This window comes from Neodiprion virginianus, chromosome 3 (genome assembly GCF_021901495.1).
Source record: "Neodiprion virginianus isolate iyNeoVirg1 chromosome 3, iyNeoVirg1.1, whole genome shotgun sequence".
Lineage (NCBI taxonomy): Eukaryota > Metazoa > Arthropoda > Insecta > Hymenoptera > Diprionidae > Neodiprion > Neodiprion virginianus.
In genome coordinates this window covers 19104634-19123025 of record NC_060879.1, presented here as the reverse complement: position 1 = coordinate 19123025, position 18392 = coordinate 19104634, and the positions used below count along the sequence as shown (strand labels likewise).

The 18392-nt window shown below is 35.0% G+C and overlaps 2 protein-coding genes across 6 annotated transcripts in view; one reads left to right on the top strand and one right to left on the bottom strand.

Annotated features, from left to right (window-relative positions):
- The first annotated feature begins 113 nt into the window (after window positions 1-113).
- On the top strand, window positions 114-10045 carry LOC124299824 (odorant receptor 4-like). Its single transcript, XM_046753205.1, has 8 exons — window positions 114-152; window positions 1546-1686; window positions 2495-2780; window positions 2898-2997; window positions 4240-4350; window positions 5844-5999; window positions 9161-9238; window positions 9400-10045. The coding sequence occupies exons 2-7, from the start codon at window positions 1593-1595 to the stop codon at window positions 9209-9211; spliced, it is 798 nt and encodes a 265-aa protein (XP_046609161.1). The 5' UTR covers window positions 114-152; window positions 1546-1592; the 3' UTR covers window positions 9212-9238; window positions 9400-10045.
- A 5666-nt stretch (window positions 10046-15711) lies between these two features.
- The window catches only part of LOC124300089 (protein expanded-like), a 140955-nt gene continuing 138274 nt past the window's right edge, over window positions 15712-18392 (bottom strand). For all 5 annotated transcript variants that reach the window (XM_046753753.1, XM_046753756.1, XM_046753757.1 and 2 more), the window contains one exon: window positions 15712-17312. In XM_046753753.1, the coding sequence (XP_046609709.1) occupies window positions 16836-17312 (477 nt within the window). In that variant the 3' untranslated portion in view covers window positions 15712-16835. The remainder of the gene's footprint in view (window positions 17313-18392) is intronic.

Below are 18392 nucleotides of genomic sequence, written 5' to 3'. Positions count from 1 at the left end.
GCGCATGTCCAATACGTTTATCAATTTGGAAATAAAATCGATGCAATTATTGATAGAGCAAAAGATACCAGTTCTTCTCTCAGGAGGCGCGAATTTTTGCAGTTCGCGTCAATCTTTCGACGGGAAGAGTTGCGTTTCCTTCTACAATGCACGTAAGAATTTTTCATGCCTATTTCACAGTAACTGTCTAGTCTAGTCATTATTGTGCCGAAATCGAAAAATCCTCACCGTTCGTGGAAGATTTTAGCATAGAGAAACATTTTAGATTTAACGAAATGCGATGCATACGAAAATTGGAAAAATGGTAGAAGAATTTGGGAACAAAATAGCGTTCCATCCCAGTGGGGAATTATGCGGTTGTCAAAAACATTGAAAAATCTGTACAGAAATAGATATGGGGCATTCCGTATCAATTCGACTAGGGTTTGACCCGCTTGGATTTCGTTCGCGAGTTTTTAAATTGTTGTTCCGACTCTGTATAGTGTTCTAAATTTGTTTTCACAATTTTCCTACCCTCCCCGGCGCGTCCAACTCCTTCAATGATGATGTTTAGACAATGACTGCGACATTTTAAAAAATTATGACAAAAATTACATAAATTCTGTGACCAAAATTCAAAACATTTCAACTGAAATTAGAATGGATTGCCAAAATGGTAAATTTAAATTAAATACTTGACTAATTAAAATTTTTTTTCAGTCATTTCGATTTCTTTTCTGCAGATTAAGGGTTCAACAAAAATCTGTAATGATTTCAATTAAATTTTTAAAAATTCAAATTTGAATGTATTTTTTATAGTTATTACGATTTTTCAATTTCGATTTATGTAACAACTTCCAAATTGTTATATTAGCAAAGGTACGTTCAATAAAATATTAATAAAAAATTATCGTAGCCCATTTCAATTTTGGTTGGAATATTTGTGGTTTTGGTCCCAAAATTAATATAATTTCTTTCATCTATTTCAAGAATTTTGTAATCATTGTCAAAATATTATCATCCAAGCTATGTGGACACCAGCGGAGGTATTACGGGGTAAGAAAAATCTGAAAAAAATGGGAATGATTTTCAGAGTTGGAACAATAGTATAACAAATCGCAGATCAAATCCAAGAAGACGAAGGCCAGACCGTGGTCGAATTGACGTGGAATGCCACGTATATAATCCTGTAATTATAAACAGTCTAACGTACAAGCTGTCCAGAGTTTTCCGACAGTAGAATTTTCTGTCAATTGCAGTTGAATCTCGCCTCAGCAGTGGACGTGATCAGCTGGAATCGGCGAGTACTTGGTATTCTGGGTACTTGGCCGGATGAGAATTCAAAAAGCCTTCGCTTCTCGCTTTTCATAAGCTATCTCCTGATCCACATTACTCTCGAGTACACGTACCTTTTTTATAACATTCGAAAGTTGGAAACCGTGGTAGTTAGTATGACAGAAATTATCCCCTTCACGGTGGTATTGCTTAAGGCAATCATGATGCGTAAGAATAACAATGTTCTGTGTAACATCGTCAACAATGTAAAAGAAAATTTCTCTCTCCAAGATTACGGAAATCAGGAAGAGATCGAGATTTTTCTCAGGTACAACGCAATGGCAAAGAACTTCATTCGCGTTGCTGTACTTCTTGTCGCTTCCTCATCAGTCGTGTACTTCGCAAAGCCTCTGTGCGTCCACTTGACATCAAGTAAGAAAATCAGAAAATATTTTCCTCGAAACTCGAGTGACACGATAACTTAGATGTCATCGTATTATATACTCAAGAATAACCCCAACTGATGAAAAAGGAATTGAAGAAAGAAATAGAAATTAGTGATAAACATACGCGTTACAGAAATATAGAAAAAAGAATTATTACGAGTTACGTGTAGAATCAATTGTACGAGTAAAGCGAGAAGGAAATATTTCAACTTCACAACTCCTTGTGAAATTGCACGAAAAAGAGATATTGCACAAATAAATTCAAACTGTTATATAGAATGTAATGATAAATATTGAGGAAACTTTTCTGCTACTTTTGAATTCTTCAAAATCGATTCTTCTTATTCATTTAGGACTAACTGTGATGCGGATAATTTGAATAATTTCCTTAACAGAGTTTAGACAAAATATGTGCGTGTCAAATTGACAGCCTCTTGCTGACAATTAATAAGTAGTGATGTCGTCTGTAACTCAGTTCTGAAGACTTCGTAAAAACCTTTGTAAGATTTGAAACCACACTCAGAGCAAAGCTTATTTGAGTTCAATAAAATTTCGTAAAATTCAAAAAAATTTCTGTGTTACTATACAATTGAACAGATTCTTATTTAATTTCCTAAAATCAAACTAGACATCGATTGCTTTGAACACAATTTAACTTCAGATTAGAGGGAGGAATTTGAAAAAATATTACGCTGCAACAAATTTCTTCTCCAAGTGTACCTGAGTAAATCACACAAGTTCGATTCCCACGAATCCCAAAGATGTACATAAAATTCTGACGTCTGCTTTTCAAGTTCAAGAAAATGACACGATTCTTTTCAACCTGCCCTACCGAGTTCACTTGTTTCACAACATCTCGAACGTAGCCGTCTACTCACTGATCTACACTCTTCAAGCTCCATTAGTCTTGATTGCCACCTTTGGCTACACGGGCTCCGATTGCCTTATGGTGACGCTTACGCTTCATGTTTGTGGCGAACTATCCGTTCTTGCCAATCGGGTGGAAAACTTGAACTGCGATACTCAAGGATGTAAGGAAAACATAAGAGCTGTTGTCAGCAAGCACGTTCGCTTAATTAGGTATGTAAACTTGACTGACTCGATCATTCTTACAATAATTATCAGTAGCTGTGAAAGTTCGATGAATATTCGGCTTGATCGCGCGATGAAATTTTTTTGTATTGGTCACTTTAACAGGATGGCAAGGTCGCTGGAAGACGCCTTCAATACCGTTCTTCTAGGGCAACTGTTTGGTGGCACCTTTCTGATATGCTTTCTTGGATACAGCGTACTCGCGGTAACAATTTCAACCATCTCAACTTTGTCTCCACCGATATCACTTGATAAGCTATTCATAGCGAGGAACGAACGGTACTGATTTTTAATTTTTCGATTGTTTTTGAACGAAGTTGGCCGGTCGAAAATCGACACTTTTCAATCATTTTATCACGAGATAGTTGTAAATTGAGTATTTGCCAAATTATTATGTTCGTAGTCTGCGAAGATCTCTTTGAAATTACGAAAATATTAAATACTTGAATTATAAACAAAATCTTGGATATCGATGCTTCCTTCAAAATAGCTTGACAATGGTAAATAATATAATCGATTAGATCGATTTTATTCTACGATATTTGAGAAAATTTCGACTATTTTTGCATCGAAAACACTTTCAGATCGTGTACCTCTTATAACGTGGCATAACATTTGAATATGGAAGATATATTGAGAATTTCATTCGGGATTGCTGAATGACAGGTGGTGGATTAAACTACTTATTTTCACGCGATATATTATTTAAATATCTGGATTTTCGTATGAAAAAGAATAATACCAATTTCAGTGGATTTGACAAATTAGCATCGAAAAAGTGTGATTCTTTTTATGGGATGAGCGATTTACGGATCAAACATCAGACCATTCCGGCGGGTTTTTAAAAATACCTTGAGAATATCGGAAAATGTGGATAATTTTAATATTTACATAAATTGAAAGATTCGCTAATTTGGTCGTTATAAGAGAATGTCAGGGCGGTTAGGGGAATAGGATTCCATAAAATTCGTTGCCGGAGCGTTCTCCCTGTGAACGTGTTTCATCAGTAGAATGGTAGAACCTATAAAACTCGCTCAAGCAGAATGAAGGGGAAATTCTCTTGTAACGAGATTGTACTGTAATTCCCAACTCAGAGTTGTGCAAGAAACGTGTTCCCAAAGGTAAGCTTCGTCATTAAGTTCATCACAAATTTATTGAGCAGCTGATCACGTGCAGTCGTATGGTTACAATAAAAATGCAGAGTTTTGTTTGAAGTACTATGTATGACCAAAATCGATATAATAGAAGGGTCATACATAACAGCCCGAGTACTGCCGACCTGCAGTACAAAACACAATCTCCGACTTACACAACACCGAGGAAATGATAATTATGTCTCAAGAGCTAATTACAACAGTGGTAAAATGTTATACCTGTACCAGCATCACTGGTACGGAAAAATAGTCTTGAGCCCCGGTATAGAAACTCTACGTTAACCTATTTTCAGAACACAACCGAAGGCCAAGAGACGGACTTACTTAATTTTTCACTTTACGGCTTCTCGGTGGTCGTATTACTCTTCGTTTATTGTTACATCGGCGATTGTCTCACGAACGAGGTGAGTCGGGAGTGTGTAAAATACACAGGCCTGCGAAATAAAACTTTTAATTTTTGTGAAAAAAATATCTAACGAATACAAAACTGAATGCTTATGTGTAAAATGAACGGCATTAGTTTTAAACAAGACTTAAAAGAAGTAGACAAATCGAAAAGATTTACGATATCTTTTTCTAATTTTTTCAAAACTTCTGTTCAATCTTTTTTCTCTTTTACTTGCGTTGCTCTGAATATGCTTAAAATCACCCCAAACAACTACTACAATAGTGAGGGTACATGGATATCGGGCAGTCCATACGAAACCGACCAGCACGTGAACCCGACCATTAAGAGCACTGTCAGGCAATGAAACTTGATTTGACAAACCGTTTCACAACAATGCTAGGCCGATTCCAGCAATACGAAAAATTCACTTCGCCATCCCTTAAAATAACGACAATGTAGAAATAAAAAGTTACTCTAGTGCAAACAGTTCAAATATCCCCAACGTATTATATAAAAAAAATTCTAAGCTTCGAATCAGTAAAATATGAACCGGAAACGAACACTAATATTCACGCAAAAATGTAAATTTGTACAAACCACTTCAATAAATTGAAAAAGAATAATGTGGAATCAAATCATTCTACTTGCAATGTTAATTCAAAAAGGAAACATGATTCCTTGGTTCACACGCGGTAAAAAATAGTAAAAAGTACAAGTTATGAATATCACGAGCTACGAATTTTTCAGTACTTGTAAAAATATCTCGTGAAAAGTGGTCAATTTTTACAAAAAATCAAAATGGTCCAAGTTCAAAAAAAAATATATATGTATATATATATTATGGGTCTGGAAGTGAAAGAAACGTATGAAAATGAATTTCAATTTCTCTTCGTACTTACTTTACGGAACTACAGTTCAAAACGAAAAAAAAGACATAGCATTTGATATTGATATATGTTTTTGAAAAAGCTACGAGTAATTAAAAAAAAATTTATTGTGTCTAGACGGGTTGAAACAAAAATCTAAAAAAACTCCGAAAGACTGCTTTCAGTAAGGAAAAAAAATTACAAATTCTCAACAAAATCAAAAATGGTCGGGGTCACGGTTTTGCATGGTTTACGCCATATTTAAATATCAACAGTACCATTAATAAATATGTGCAACACAGAAATTGGGAAGTTAACTCTAGGAGTACTAAGAATACAGAAAAATAAATTCTCAGAAAATTTACGTGACAGAATTTTTTCAATATTTATTTTATAGATTCGTACCTAATACCTACCGAAATTACTACTCAGTTTTGTAGGAGAAAACCATCGCAGGCCTGCTTAATCTATTATTAAATAATTTCCAAGAATTACCGTCGACACAAACATACGATACCATTATCTATGATTATTGACATACTCCGTTTATCGCCACTTTGCCGTTCTTCAGTCGTTGAGTAAATTTGCAAAGTCATTTATCAAATTACCCGACGTTATTTTTACACCTGATTCTCATTTTCAGAACGTTAAATTACGGAATGCATTTTTCAACTGCCGGTGGTACAACCTACCGACAAAAGAGTCGATGATGTTTGTTACATGCATCATTCAGTCCCAAAAGCCGCTCCACCTAACCGCTGGAAAATTCTACGTGTTTTCCTTGTCAAGATTTTCCGACGTACGTGTAAATTTTGTCAAATTATCGTAACATCGTAACACAATTTTCTAGATTCTCTTTTTCCGAAACACTGAAGACTTCTTCGAAATGTGTAACCTACGCTTTTAAACTAAAATGCTTGAAAAACTTGACAAAAACTTGACGTCGACACAATGAAAGTACATTCAAATTTTTGAGGAAGGTATACGTGCAGAGAGAAAGGAAGATTATACGTTGTATAGGTATTTAAGCACTATCGTGTGCACAATTTTATACACATGTCCGTATATTATATATCATATAGAGAGTGGTTTTTTTTATTTACCGTTGATATCAGAAATTACTGGACCAATTTTCATCAAATTTTGACAAAAGTGACCGTACAATCTTTAAAGTGGCATAAGAAGACATAAACTACAGTTGCCTTAATCAGGTGTTTTTAGTGCTAGGTCACGTGTCCAATTACAGAGTATTTACGACAATCCATCCCATTTTTTCATAAAATATCGGTTTTTTAATAACTTGAAATCTTTTATGGTGTAGTCGCTTTTATGTTGGGAAATGAGCTCTGGTCAGTTAGAACCGATAAATTATCATATGGACGGATGATCGAATAATTTGTAAAATATAACCACAAAACTCGTCTCGCAGTGAAATAAATGGATCAAAAATCTATACGATATTCATTTAGCACTAAGCGCACTTTCTGACAATATTAAAAACATTTTACGGAAAACTCCAAATCGAATCCAAGTTTTGGTACAAAATTATCCCGATTCGCGTAAATAACCTTACACAGGTCACGTGACAACCATGCTCAAAGGGTTTCGGGGAGTCGAGAAAAAAGAGATGAAAGTAATTTCCAATGACGTAGGAACGATGACGGCGTTTGTTGACGCAGAAAGAAATATTTCTATGCTGGTAACGTAAGTCAGCGCGAGTGTCAACAGGGTTTAAATTATAGATACCGTTTATCCATTCAATTGTTTACCGTCTTGCAAGACTATTCACTTCCTACATCTATGTATGTACATGACATTAATTTTAGAAGTCGAGACTATTTACCTCAAATATTTTGTATGACAAGACAATTTCAGAAATATTGTTTCATAAATTGCCAAGCAATAAATCGACCTTGAACTCGAGATACGAAAGGAGAGTAGTTTTGCAAAATCAACAGGATATATATTAAATATGTTGAGTAAATATTGAAAGCCACAACAGGCGTAAGAGAGTTGATATACCGCGATTAACAGTTTAAACAAAGATTGTTTAAAAAAAAAAATTATACAACGGAGATTCGGAAGCTGTAGCTAAAGTTTATTAAGGTGGATTTGATTTAAAGAATCCTTCTTCTCAATGACAAAATTTGTAATATATCCTATGTAAATTTCAACGAAAGGAGTCTAATTCTTTAAAATCATTTTAGACCAGTTAGATTCTTTTATTATTGTGTAATCATTTTTAGTGCTGAAAACCAGCCTGTTGTTGTATTTTAATGAATTATAGCTTATTTTGCTTGGGAATGAATTTTGTACAAGTCACCTGACATTAAATGTATTGTAACGTTCTTAGACGTTACGGAAATAAATATGGATCCGTGAGTTTGATTATCAAGCCAAAATCAAAGGCGTAAATAAAATGTCGTAAAAAAGCTTTAATTGCAAGATATATGTTTCTCGTTTCAAGTCTGAAACAAGATTGTTTTTACAATAATGTTGGTTGACGCAGCAACCTTATTCTTTTCAAAGACACAAGAGGTTTATAAACGTCTTTTATCTATGATAACTACTAGATCATTAAAAGGGGGCAAAACGGGTGATTTCACCCTTTGTAACGGTATTTGTCAACGCTTGAGTTAATCCGAAAAATCTTCTCGGAGTTGAACAAATGGCTCAAAAATCAAAATACGGTAAAATCATCCACAGTTGTACTAAATATGCAGATGCGTTATAGAAAAATATGTTGAATTTTCGGCTTCTGATTTTTTTCATCTCGACGAAGAGTGCGTAGTTGGAGTCAATAGTTGACTGCATGACTTGTGGTTATCAAGAAATAGTCAGGCGAAACTTAAAATTTTTCAGATTCATCAAAATTTTCCAATGCTATTACATTCGCCGTAGAGTCGAAAAACTTTCCAACATGGAAGGCTTCCGTGATTCTGTAGTAAAAAAATAACGATCGAAGGATGAGATTTGGGCCGAAATAAAGTAATCAAAACACTCGATTGAGCCAAGAAAATTATTGCAATTTATTGACTCGCAGGGGAAAAGCCGCTGAGGCAAAAAAAACACTTATTATATGGTAAATAAAGTCGTGTCAGGAGTGTATGAGGTGTGATTTGTACTATCAATGGTTTTGTCTCGCATGCGGAAAGCCGCCGTGAGATTCAGAGGCCTGAAGGCGTGAACCTTTAATTGGAGAGGAGATGAACAGAGACTCAATTGAGAGGATGGGAAAATGAGAATACTTAAGACGATCCGCGGCGATGTTATCGTTACCGTAGACTCGATCGGACTGAGACTCCGAGTCTCAATTCCCGGTTATTTATGGCTATTCATCCAGCGATCAGCGCCATCTTTCGCGATCAATTAAGGACTAAACTTGCCACGGCTTGCTGGAAGCGTTAGAGATTCCGGGTATCAGACGGGGTGGAAAGCGCGCGCGAAAATGGGAAAGAAAAGGATAAGTTCGGTCTAAACATTTGCTATGGCGAGTTCTATGCGATATCTTACTTTTGTTTTAGCTTTGTCTTGATTTTCACATTTTTCAGGACATTCGTTCACACATGGTTAGCACACCTGTGATTTTCAGCTTATTGATAGTCATTATCACATCCGAAACTAAAACTAGATGTTTTGCAGAATTTCTGACACCTCTGAGTCAAGTTTTTCATCTGCCGTCAGTTTGATGGCTTTAATTTGTCAAATGATAAACGATTGGTGGACTTTAATGTAATAATATCGTAAACAAAATAAGTTACACTGCTATAGTTTGCGGCGTATAAAAAGTAAATTATTTTAAGCTTCGATAAATCTTTCGTCACATCCCCAATCTATTCTTCATTAACCATAAAATCGAGTCCCTGAAAATTGACTACAGCAGCCAGGCGATTCCGGCGACTAAATGACGCCTACGCCGTATCATCGTGCATATTTCAAAATGAATGTACATATTTACAGGTAATAAGAAGTTCGGTGGCTTACCTGTCGGTGTTACGGAATCTCATGTGAGCTTACTCAGCCAACGATTGTAGCTACGTGAGTAAATATTGATAAGCTGTACGGTGTTTGCGAACTTTGGTATAATGCACTCTGTAAATACACGGTACTGTTTGTCCTTGTATGTTATCCGCATAAGGTCATATTTAATCAAAATCACCACTGATGAGCTTCATCTTACGAAACATGTCAAAATATAGTTCAACACTTCACCAGCAACGAGGATATACTGATTAGCTATCTAAAATACGTGTGTCATCCCTTCAACGAAGACTAGATAAACGTATCGCACGTTGTGGAAAAAAATGCAATATCTACAACAAAACGTGACAGCCAGATTACTTTTTCTGGAGAAAATAGAAGATACAAAACACCGATAACACAAGTCTGCAACAAAATCCTCCTTCAAATGAAATATTACAGATATAAAGGTTTTAATTTGCCGAATCTATATGTGTTTTCCATTTTTTTGCTGTGACGTATAAATTACGTTATATGATTTTTTTATTGTACAAAATGCGGAATTCGTTGTGTTTTGTTTTTGCATTTACACTGCTTTCACCTATTTAAATAGTGTCTGTATGTAAGTGCATGCAAAACCATGATAGAAATAGAAAGAAAGATATCGTCTTAACGCTGTTTTCACACCTCTGAAATGTATGTAGAGCCAATGTATGCGATTGCGCAGTTCTGGTTGTGACTTCGTGAAAAGAAAGAAAACTACGTAATAACTAGAATTAGACTAGTAGATATATTTTCTGACGATTTTAATGTTTAAACTTTTCAACTTCACAACTTTTTTTTTCATAAATATCGTTGCTATCATTAGTGTTTTATTATACTTTGTGAGCAAATATAGCATTTTGTTGCAATAAACATTACGTAAAAAGTATACGTCGTACATATTTTTTATTACTATATTTCGATACAAGAGCATCAAATTTATTATAATTATATACAATAATAATAAGGAGAATCGGAAGTTTTTTTTTTTTGTAGACCAGTGTAACATCTCCGAGTCGAATACAAACTTAGTTGACAGTGATTCAACTGAATTATTTCCTTCGTAATCGAATATTGCAATGATTTTACCATAACTTGTATAAAGCTACCTACTTCCAGTCTATCAAACGATTTTTGGCAATATAATTTGCAACATTGCACTTCATCAATGCATGTTAAGAACCGCCACGATGAAAAGTCAAGGCTCGCAATATGGTTGAATTTAGTTTTTGAAAGAATGTTTTTTACTTTGTTATTTTGTATTTCTCCTACGTCCCGTTCAACCTAATTTCCCCACGAGCGATCTGCGAAAAGACAGCGTCGAGAAAGAAAATGAGAGGTTGAGACGCTAATGCTGCCAGGATAATACAATTCTACCTCTGCATCAATATTGAGCTCACTAAGACGATGCACAACAGTCATCGTCATCGTCATCACATTCCTGGCAGGTGCTTTAACACTGTTCAACAATTTAGCGGGAATACTTGTGGCACCCGGCAGGAAAGAGTTTTGACCATGAAAAAATGTTGGTAAAACTTTTATTATTTCAAACGCTTCATTTCGATATAATTAACAAGATTCCAAGTGTTCCCCCTCAGCCTGTGATAGGGGAAAGGTACAAAATCATTCTATAATCTACATACGGATCACCAGTGTTTTGGATAAAGTGTGAAGCATTTGTTAAGATATATCTGCAAATACTTGTCGCAATGATTGTATATTGCGAATACTGCAAGCATATTGTTGAGTATTTTAATCATTCTAGGTATTAGTTTATAATTCCTTTTTCGTCACAGTAGGCGTAAAGCAGGATTTTACGCACACTGTTATTCGCACGACCTGCCCGCGAGTAAGACGGAGTTCGTGGGTGGGTGAGGAGCGAGTCAGCGAGACGAAAATGTCGAGTTGGTAGTGTCTTTATTAGGGGAGAGCTCCCTTGTGCGCAGTACAAAGTGTCAACCAAAACTGAGCTAAAATTGCCGCTGCTGCTGCTGGCCTCAGGCTTCTTCCCCCTCTTCTTTCTCCCGCTCGCTCGCCCATCGTCGGCGCATGCGCTCTGCTGTCCTCGGCGCATGCGCTTAGATGTCTGGTCCCGCTACTATCCAAACGTTTGCCAAGCGAGCCCACCTTTACAATCCACCTCATGCCACGGGGCTATACCACCGCCTCTGCAACAGTCTATTATCTTACTCATGTTCTTACGTGGCGGACGACCCTTAAGTCCCCAATGTCAGTCGCTTGCCACCACTCTACGCGGTGGATGCTCTCCTCAAGGGACCTTTGTATAAACAAAACTAGTTTTCTGACCATTAACTAATAATCAAAACAAGGCGTCTCTATATGGACGTAAACAACGACTAAAATCGTCCTCGAGCTGGTTTTGTCCGTAACACAAACGAAACGAACCGGTAAATCCCGTTTACGCCTACATGAGACGAAAGATATTGTTCGCACCACGGGCGTATACTTTACGCCCTAGGTAAGAAAATGGCTATTGTTGGAATTATTCAACTTTATGTCAGATTTTAAGTATGATTATTTGATAATCAACAGACACATAATTTATATAAATTTTTTTTCAACTTTTGCAAGGATAGCTGAATGGATGGCCTCCCCCCCCCCCCTGTGGCTTACATGCGTATTGCACAGGACATTGAATTAATAGAAAAAACACTCAATTGAAAGGCCAAATAATCGGGAAATGTCTCATCATCAGTTAATTGAAAATTAATCGGTACTCCTGAGTAATCGATTGATAGGAAAAATGTGTGGTCGATTAATAACTGTCTACGATTAGACAAAATTACGATTTTTTAGTTTAGGAGGTTGGTGAGGAAAATTATAACGTAGTCTCGCGATTCAAGTTTTTACATAATATCGAAGACTAAAAAATGTAAGTATCTCAATGAAAAACTATGTAAATGATAAAAAGTATGAAGTATGATCTTTGTCTGTATCGTTTTCGAATAACAGTAAAAAATATTAAGTGTTTTGCACGATTTTTTACCCATAATCATCGAGCGAATGCTGATAAAATACTTTTCCAGAATTATATGATATAATTTTTCCGTTTTATCTCTCTCAAGGAGTAACTTTCTCAATTTGTCACTGACAATGAGAATAGGATGTAATAGTTCATACCAAATAAAACTCCGAATAGTTTTTACTCTGATTTACTGGAATTTATTACTATTGACTGATGTGTAATCCTTCCATTGCAAAAGCGTCATAAACATTCATTAACGTCAGACAAACCAGCAAATACATGTATTCAAATAATGAAATAATTATGTACGACGAATTGAAAAATCAGGTGAAAAATATGCGAATGGACTATAGCGATAGACGTTGAAAATTGAGAATTGAGTTTTATTAAAAAAAATTTATTATTCATAGGTGAGGTGGCGTGTGGTACATAAGGTTTTCATCTGTAGCAAGTCCAATGGATTTACGTATTCTATGTACAAGAATGGATTGTATGCTATTATTTTTAATATTCATTATTAATTAATAAATGTAATTATACATATAATTACCGTTATACAGTATTGTAACATACGTACTAGAATTACAAATAAGTATTACTTCGTAATTCATAAACTAATAATATAAGATTATCTTGCAAGCCTGTAATCTTACAGGTGGAATAGCCCGATACTATATGTCGTATAGTATCTGCTAGATTAAATTTGCAGATCTACTTTGTAGTATATTTTTTAGGATCAGGTAAATTTTGCGCATATCCGAAATATTTGCAAAAAAATTACGCGCAAAAGTTTATTATTTATATTTATTGTGAATAATCGAAACAGCTGGCATTTGAATTTTTCGGCAGACCCTGACACTATGACAAAAAATTGTAAATCTAGTTAGAACACAGCTGTTTATTTTATTTAACGAGATACCACAGAGCAGATGCGTATAATGAACGAAAGTAAAACAAATTTCAAAAATAAATATTACATTCAACATGTTTGTATAGTAACACTAAATTTGTCTAAATTAACAGTATATCAATATACCTAAACGTAATTCTTAGGGCCTCACGCTAAGTTGTGAGTTACAAGTAGGTATAAGTATGTATTTATCTCTACAAATGTGTATAATAAGACTTATATATATAATTTTCTGCCACACGTTATGAATTAACACAATTGAGCAAACAATAAAATACGTAAATTGTAGTAAGAATGTGGAAAGTAGTAAAAAAAAAAAAAAAATACATTCATTTTTATATTGTCTCTGATTCTATTTCGGCAAACAATAGAGAGCAGCCTAATCTCGGAGTTTTGAACCTCACTATTTTCAATTTTGGATGAAAATTTCACTTGTAATAGGAGAACCTACGTTTTATTTATTTATTTATTTTTCTTCAATTCAATCGTCTCTGAGTTGTGAATGTTGCAGCTTTTATCTGGGTCGTCTATTTTTGAACCTCTTGAAAGATTCTAAAAATTCGAATTCTTTATAGTGATCATTTGGAATCACTATGAAGGGTTCAATTTTTATTTCATAGTTTTGATTTTTTAAAACTTTTTATCGCAATTCACAAATTAAAAAAAATTAAACGCTTGAAGAATCTCAGTGTTTGCAAACGTGAGAAAGCAACCGACTCCACCATAAGGTCGACCTTCAAATAAGCATAGGACTGGTCTTGCAGATAAAATCGATATCAGAAATACAATGTTTTATAATTTTCTGAAAATTACAAAAACGGTCCAAGTATGCAATGAAAAGGTTTTAATATTCATAACTGGAATACGATCGCATGAAAAGATGCAGAGAAAATGGAACGAAAGTTTTAACCAAATTAGTAATAGTGGGATTAAAATCTCGGCGATTTGGCATGGAATGCCCCATTTCTATTCGAAATGTTAGATGGGTTTCAATGAATAATTTCATTTGATGGGATGAAGAAGAATGAAGTAAAATAATCGAATCAACTGGTGCACGAAAATGTTACGACGTGTTGACTGACCAGAGCGCTTTCAAAAGTGAAATTTTAGTGCATAAATAATCAATGCGAAAATTATAATGTCTTCCAATTCAAACCTTAACAGAAGAGAAAATTTCAATTTATTGCATTTTAAAACATTATTATATACGGTATTTTGCAAATAAAAAGTACAGTTCATATTTTACTAGAGGATTATTATACATTGTATGTTTATCTACTATATTCATGCTGTATAACATACTTTGAGATATACTGAACCAATCAGAATAAAAGAATTTGTAAATATAATCACCAATGAACACCTGACATTCACACTGCTTGTGACAAGCCTTGTACCATAATACGCAATGAAGCCTTCAGGTATATTTACGGTTCTCACAATACATTGAAAGTCGTGATGAAATTAAAAAATTATACAATGAAAAATGGCACCCTGAGATGAAGAAGCACGGACTATGAAAATTATTTGAAATTACATATTTGATCAATAGTATAATTGACTAAATAGCTAGGTATTTCATTCAACGTCCGCTCTCTATCAAATGTATTAAAATGATTTCTGGCAATCATTTTCATTACTATAAATCGTATCTCAATAATTTCTCATTGTCATCGTGATAGAGATATAGACAAAAAAAAAGTCATTATTTTGGCACTGTAATCCTTCGAAACGTGCTCAAAGCGCCGCTGAACTGGCTTGTCATATTTCGAGACAGCATAAGCGCTATAACAGCTTGTATGGACATTCAACGTAGAACTAAAAGAGTCGACACCGAGTGATTTAATTGTTCAGATCTACCGGAATAGGCCAATAAAATGACTTAGTATCGTGCTGTACCAGAAAATTGACGTAAAAGGAAAGCGAATATCATGAACGAGCTCCTGCTACCTGAAAATTTCCTCGTTCAAGTGAGCCATATTTACGGAAAGCTAACTAAATTTTCGGCATGCACTTTAACGAAGAAGTTTCCCCGCTTATAACATCACGAAATATTATATATATGACAAGCCAGTTCAGCGGCGTCTTAACAAGAGAAAGCCGTTAACGAAATTACAAAATTTAGCAGTTTGTTTTGCGGGTTTAACCAACTAAGCTCTATAATTGTGTAAAAATGTTGAGCATGCAGGATCATCCTCATGTTGAAATGGATGAACATGAATGCGATTCCCAAAAAAAATAAAAGAAAATAAAAAAAAAAAAAAAACTTATTCTATTGAACGAATCCTCTACAATAAACAATTTTTACCTCGCAACGAATTCTTCATTGGTGTGCAATGCTTCGGAAATACATTCAATTAAATGTTAGATAATTCTGTAACGTAGCTCTCTTTTTCACTAATCTTTAATGTGTTCAATCGAAAAACTGAATTATTAATGTCACGGACTTTGCATGGCATGCTCTTTACAAGTTTTATTTATTGTTTAAAAAAAAAACATTTGTTTCATTGATTGCATAATATGCAATATACATTAAAAATATTGTGTACAATTATATAATAATTACAAAGATTGAGAATAAAAAAGCTACTTGCTTACATTTTTCATACGTTCATGCGTAGTATGTATAGGTATACCAGTGAATGACGTTAAGACGTGACATGTAGAGAAATATGTATGTGTTCGCTCTGTTTCAATTTTAAGTAACGTTGAAGCTACAACTTATCTCTCAGTTTGAAAAACGTTTGAAATAGAATATTTGAAATCTTTCATAAATATTTCAATTCTGAAAGGACGTATCAGTTGAAATCTTTCAAGTGGCAAATACGAGTATTTAATTTGAATTGTTTCTGAAGAATTCGGTGCTCAAGTGGGGAACTTATTACTCCGATCGGTGACGAAATAACAACATTCTCGCTAAAATTATGGACTAAATACGATGATTTGCATTCGATTAAAGCTTTGACATCACTGAATTGATTCGAGTGTAATTTCAATTGATAAATTCATCAAACGCATTTTCAGGATACTAATTATTTTCGAATGCAGCTCAAAGTATTCAAAGTCTGCAATACTGTTGAATAATGTTTTTTCAGCAAGTAAACAGTTCAAACATTCAAATAGAATGTACTCAGGCCTTATTTACACACTTTCATGTTGATCTATTCACATACAACTTCTTTGATTAAGAATAGGGAAATAACCCTGATGGATAAATATTCCCATTTGTTCGAAAAAAAAAAAAATAAAATAAAAATAAATTAATTAATGCTGGAAGAACCAATTCTGAAAAAGTCTCACAAACTCTGAATTTTTTTATAAAATATTTGTCAACCGTTTTTATCATGTATCAAAATTGTCAGTTGATTTTTAAAAATCTCGAATGAAAAAATTTCAATTTCCATTTCACCACAAAATGTAGTTAAAATCACGAACTTTGAAGAAGTCTAAAAACTATTTATAAAATATAATGCGGCACAAAAGTAGTTCAGAAATTTTTGTGTCGAGAGCAAAGATCGGCAACCAGCACATTTGCTGCACTTGTTGTATTGGCCAGGTCTCTAAGTCCAATGGGTCGTTCTATCCGAGTTACTATAACAGGTGATTCTAATCCAAACACTCGCCACTGAGACTTACCTCTGGCAGTTCGTAGCCTTGATCCGCGGCCCGATAAGAACAGTCAAATTTCTGCAGATCTCAAACCATGTTCTATAGATAGAAATCACTGCTTTGCTGAACTATGAATGCGACGCTCTTGTGGGATCCTTTTTGGCAGGCGATGGCCCAGGAGCGGCCAGTAATCTGTGAGAATTTCCTTTAGCTTCTCCAGGATGCCTGTGAGTACTTGTGGAGGGTTTCCTAGGGGGCTTGGAAATTTGTGTTGTGGATAAACCGCTCACTGGGTACTTGTTTCTACTCGAAGTCCCGCTACTGCTCCTCGAGCTCGATTTCGAAGATGAAACAACGTTGCCTTCGGTAGGGTGCTTGGGTAGGACAAAGGCGTTCGTTTGTTTCAGAAGGTACCGATCATTGCAGAGCGCCGATATTAGTGGCAAGTCTAAATTTCGACTTTTTTCACGTAAAGTTCGTATGTCCAACATCCCGTCATCCTTACCATCGTCCCTTTCCGGCATTCCCATGGACGAACTATTCAACTTTGACGTATTTATCGACGATGAGGAGGTCGATGGAAGAGGTTGACTCTTTTCCAAAGTCTGTAACAAATACGCCAATTCGTTCAGTTACATTTCATCAGACTGAGAGTTATATTTCTCCTTGTTGAAGTCATTTATAATTTAACTGAAAGAATTAGTACAATTTAAGTACAACATCAAGAGCAAGAACGAATGTGATAAATGACCCAGCAATCGGAAAAGAATAGAAACGGAACGATTAGCAGAATTATGAATCCCATTTCTTTAAGTTTCCGAATTAAGCATGAGTTATTCCAATGAGACACTGTTCGTTTTAATTCTTAAATGTTTATTCGTTTCTATTCGATTTTACCTGTTCTTTCCTATCCCGTCATATTCGCGACAATGCTACTTCTAATAGCTTGTTCGTTTCAATTATTTATTTAGAATAAGGGATGGCAATTATCAATCCGATTCAATTCTTTCTATCCGAATTAATTCTTTTCAAAGAATACGAAACATCCGTTTGGATAAAGAAATCGAAATAGATCGTATTGAAATTCTCAATCCGTTTCTATTCTTTTCCGATCGTTGGGGAAGAACCTACGAAAGACTGACGAATCTGAAATCGTATAGAATATTTATACTTTTTTCTGCTCTAAAATTCATCCAGCAGACATCCATTTCCTTGTTCAACTAGAGATAGTTTTCTTCAATTCGGGTCGCTCTAAATAATACGACTACGTTCGAACGATAATGTTATCTTTTCAAGCTCCATGAAAATCAAACACCACATGTATACATACTATATGTGTGTACAGAATGATTTGCTACCCATTGCATGGTCCGTCATCTGTTGAAATTTATTGCGCACGCGCTACAATCCAAGAGCGGCCATTTGCCAAGGCAAGCAGCCGTATCTAACCTCAAACATTTTGACAGTCAAGAATTGAGCACAATTACCAACGACAACTGTCAAAATTTTTGAGGTTACATTGGTTACATCCATCGCGGCGAACTGTCGTCTAAATTTAAAATGGTTGGTCGCCCTGATAAACAACTCCCCTCGGATCGTAGCGCGTGCGCATTCAATTTCAGCAGACAACAGACCATGCAGTCGTTAGGAATTCACTCTGTATACAAGAAGATGGCAGAAAAAAG

What these genes read in the sequence shown, in the direction of transcription:
- LOC124299824 (XM_046753205.1), top strand. Translation starts at nt 1,593, where the DNA reads ATGGCAAAGAACTTCATTCGCGTTGCTGTACTTCTTGTCGCTTCCTCA. An exon ending in AAGCACGTTCGCTTAATTAG is followed by an intron (nt 2,781 to 2,897) that starts GTATGTAAACTT and finishes TCACTTTAACAG; the next exon opens with GATGGCAAGGTCGCTGGAAG. An exon ending in TTGGATACAGCGTACTCGCG is followed by an intron (nt 2,998 to 4,239) that starts GTAACAATTTCA and finishes ACCTATTTTCAG; the next exon opens with AACACAACCGAAGGCCAAGA.